Below are 2795 nucleotides of genomic sequence, written 5' to 3' on the forward strand. Positions count from 1 at the left end.
CTAAATTTGAAATTGCAAATAATAATTAGAAAAGTCGAGTTAGTATAATTTAAAAGTATTTAACAACCTAAGAATTGAGAACTATTAGAGGATAGAATTGTTTTTGTTTCCAACATATATTTATCAACTTGCTAAGGGCTAGTCTAGGAACCCCATTTCCCCAAGGGATTTTCATTTTCCTAAGATAAATTAGTTCATTTACCCTTGAGAAAATAGGAATCTCTTTGAAAAATGGTGTTTCCTAACTAGCCCTAAATCTAAATTTAGTCAGTATTTTTTTTAAACCAACGAAGATACTTTTAAGGCACCTCATTTTCAGCTTTGTCATGTGCACCTCTTATTTTGTCCCTTCGTAAAAATATAAAAAAGAACTTTACACAATAATAAAAAAAGAACTTTACACATAAATCTGTCTAAAAAATATTTAAGGGTTAGTTTGGGAACCCCATTTTTTAAAGATATTTTTATTTTTCTCAAGAGAAAATTACCTAATATCATTTGATAAAATAGAAATCCTTTTGAAAAATAGGGTTCCCAGCTAGACCTACAGAAAAAAAACTCTAAAATAGTTGTTGGTAAACCAGCAGGTGAGCAGTCGAACATCGTGGCCGCCTCTGCTCAGCCCAGATCTCCGATGGCCACCGCACCCGCCGCCCCGCCGCCGGCCTCCGCGGACGACGAGATCATCTACGAGTCCATGCCCTGCATCCGCGTCTACAAGGACCGCGTGGAGCGCTACTTCGGCACCGAGTTCGTCGCCGCCTCGACGAACGACTCCACCGGCGTGGCCTCCAGGGACGTCGTCATCTCCCCCAACGTCTCCGCGCGCCTCTACCTCCCGCGCCTGGACGACGGGAACGCCAAGCTCCCCATCTTCGTCTACTACCACGGCGGCGGCTTCTGCATCGGCTCCGCCTTCAACCCCATCTTCCACGACTACTTCAACTGCCTCGTGGCCCTCGCCGACATCCTCGTCGTCTCCGTCGAGTACCGCCTCGCCCCGGAGCACCCCGTCCCCGCCGCCTACGCCGACTCCTGGGAAGCGCTCGCCTGGGTCATCTCTCACCTCGGCCCCGCCGGCGACGGCGCCCGGGACCCGTGGATCGCGGGCCACGCCGACTTCTCCCGCCTCTTCCTGGGCGGCGAGAGCGCGGGCTCCAACATCGCGCACCACATGGCGATGCGCGCTGCCGCGGAGGGGCTGGCCCACGGCGCCCGGATCCGGGGACTCGTCATGATCCACCCCTACTTCCTGGGCACGGACAAGGTGCCCTCCGACGACCTCAGCCCGGAGGTGCGCGAGAGCCTGGGGTCCCTGTGGCGCTTCATGTGCCCGACCACCACGGGGGAGGACGACCCGCTCATCAACCCCTTCGTTGACGGCGCCCCGCCGCTAGCGTCCCTGCCGTGCGGCCGCGTGCTCGTGTGCATCGGCGAGGGCGACGTCCTCCGCGACCGCGGCCGCGCCTACTACGACCGGCTCAGGGCCAGCGGGTGGCCCGGCAAGGCAGAGATTTGGCAGGCGCCCGGCAAGGGACACACGTTCCACCTCCTGGATCCGTGCTGCGACGAGGCCATCGCGCAGGATAAAGTCATCAGCTACTTCCTCAGCCACTGACTCGCCTCGCGTCCTCGCCGGTGGTGGTGGCGTTGTTGGGCTTGGATCAAAATTAGCTTCTTTCATGCTGGCGCTACACTACATACCTTACTTCTAGTACATATCAGGTTCAGAGTTGTATCCGTATTCTTTGAAATTGGATCTCAGAATGGAGCTTTGCCCATTGTTAGTAGGCAATGGTGTTGATGTATTGCACCTGGTAATTTGGGGACGATGATACAGTCATAGTGTCATACATATGAAATTATACTTGTTTGTCACACAGAATTTGTTGAAACAAATGTTCCATCTTTTACTACTCACTAGTATAGCTGAAGTGAAAATCGTGCCCCCATTATTTGTACCAGCCATTGCTTATGAAACCACTTCTCAGTTTGGGTACAAGTGTCAGCTGAATTTGCCAATACAAAATTTGGAAACATCAGTTGCATCTTTTACTAGTAGAACTGAAAATCACGCCTTCATTATTTGCGGCAGTTATTGCTCATGGAATCATTTCTCGATTTTGAGAGAACTCAAAATAAAAACTAAGAAAAGTATGATTTTTTTTCGAATCAGCCGGGCTCGATTGCTAAGACACCCCTACAAAGAAATCAACGAAGAACTACAAAGAAATCAACGAAGAAATAATTGGAAAGTTCAGCTGTTCCTTTGCACAATTTTTTAGGATTTAGGGATAATTATGACTATACCCTTCTCTGACCTTACAATTATAATTGTATTCCTCATTTTTCAGTTTTGTGATTTTATTCCTATGTTTTGAAAACGAAGCCATTGTTTGTCCCCCTAACACCATAAGTGAAAATTAGAATTAGTGATTAAAAATAAAAAATAAGAGGTAAAATCAAAATTACACGATTAACACTAAAAATTTCAATATTATTTTCAAGGTTAATTGTGATTATATCCTTCTCTCAACTTATAATTATGATTTTATCTGTTGTTTTTATTTTTTAATCACTAATTCTGATTTCACTAATGGTGTTAAGAGGGAGGGGCAAACGATAACTTTGTTTTCAAAACAGAGAGATAAAATCACAAAGTTTAAAAATAAAGGGTAAAATCGCAATTGCAATGCCGTGAAAGGGTATAATCACAATTACACTCCTTTTTATATGCTTGCTATTTTGCTCTTTTTCTAGCCTCTCCTGCTTCCCATGTTAGCCTACGTTGATAG

The 2795-nt window shown here is 46.5% G+C and overlaps 1 protein-coding gene across 1 annotated transcript; it reads left to right on the top strand.

The window, feature by feature from the left end:
- Nucleotides 1-533: 533 nt before the first annotated feature.
- On the top strand, nucleotides 534-1914 carry LOC100282856 (gibberellin receptor GID1L2). Its single transcript, NM_001155762.2, has one exon. The coding sequence runs from the start codon at nucleotides 635-637 to the stop codon at nucleotides 1616-1618; it is 984 nt and encodes a 327-aa protein (NP_001149234.2). The 5' UTR covers nucleotides 534-634; the 3' UTR covers nucleotides 1619-1914.
- The last annotated feature ends 881 nt before the right edge of the window (nucleotides 1915-2795 follow it).

Source organism: Zea mays, chromosome 1 (genome assembly GCF_902167145.1).
Source record: "Zea mays cultivar B73 chromosome 1, Zm-B73-REFERENCE-NAM-5.0, whole genome shotgun sequence".
Classification (NCBI taxonomy): Eukaryota; Viridiplantae; Streptophyta; class Magnoliopsida; order Poales; family Poaceae; genus Zea; species Zea mays.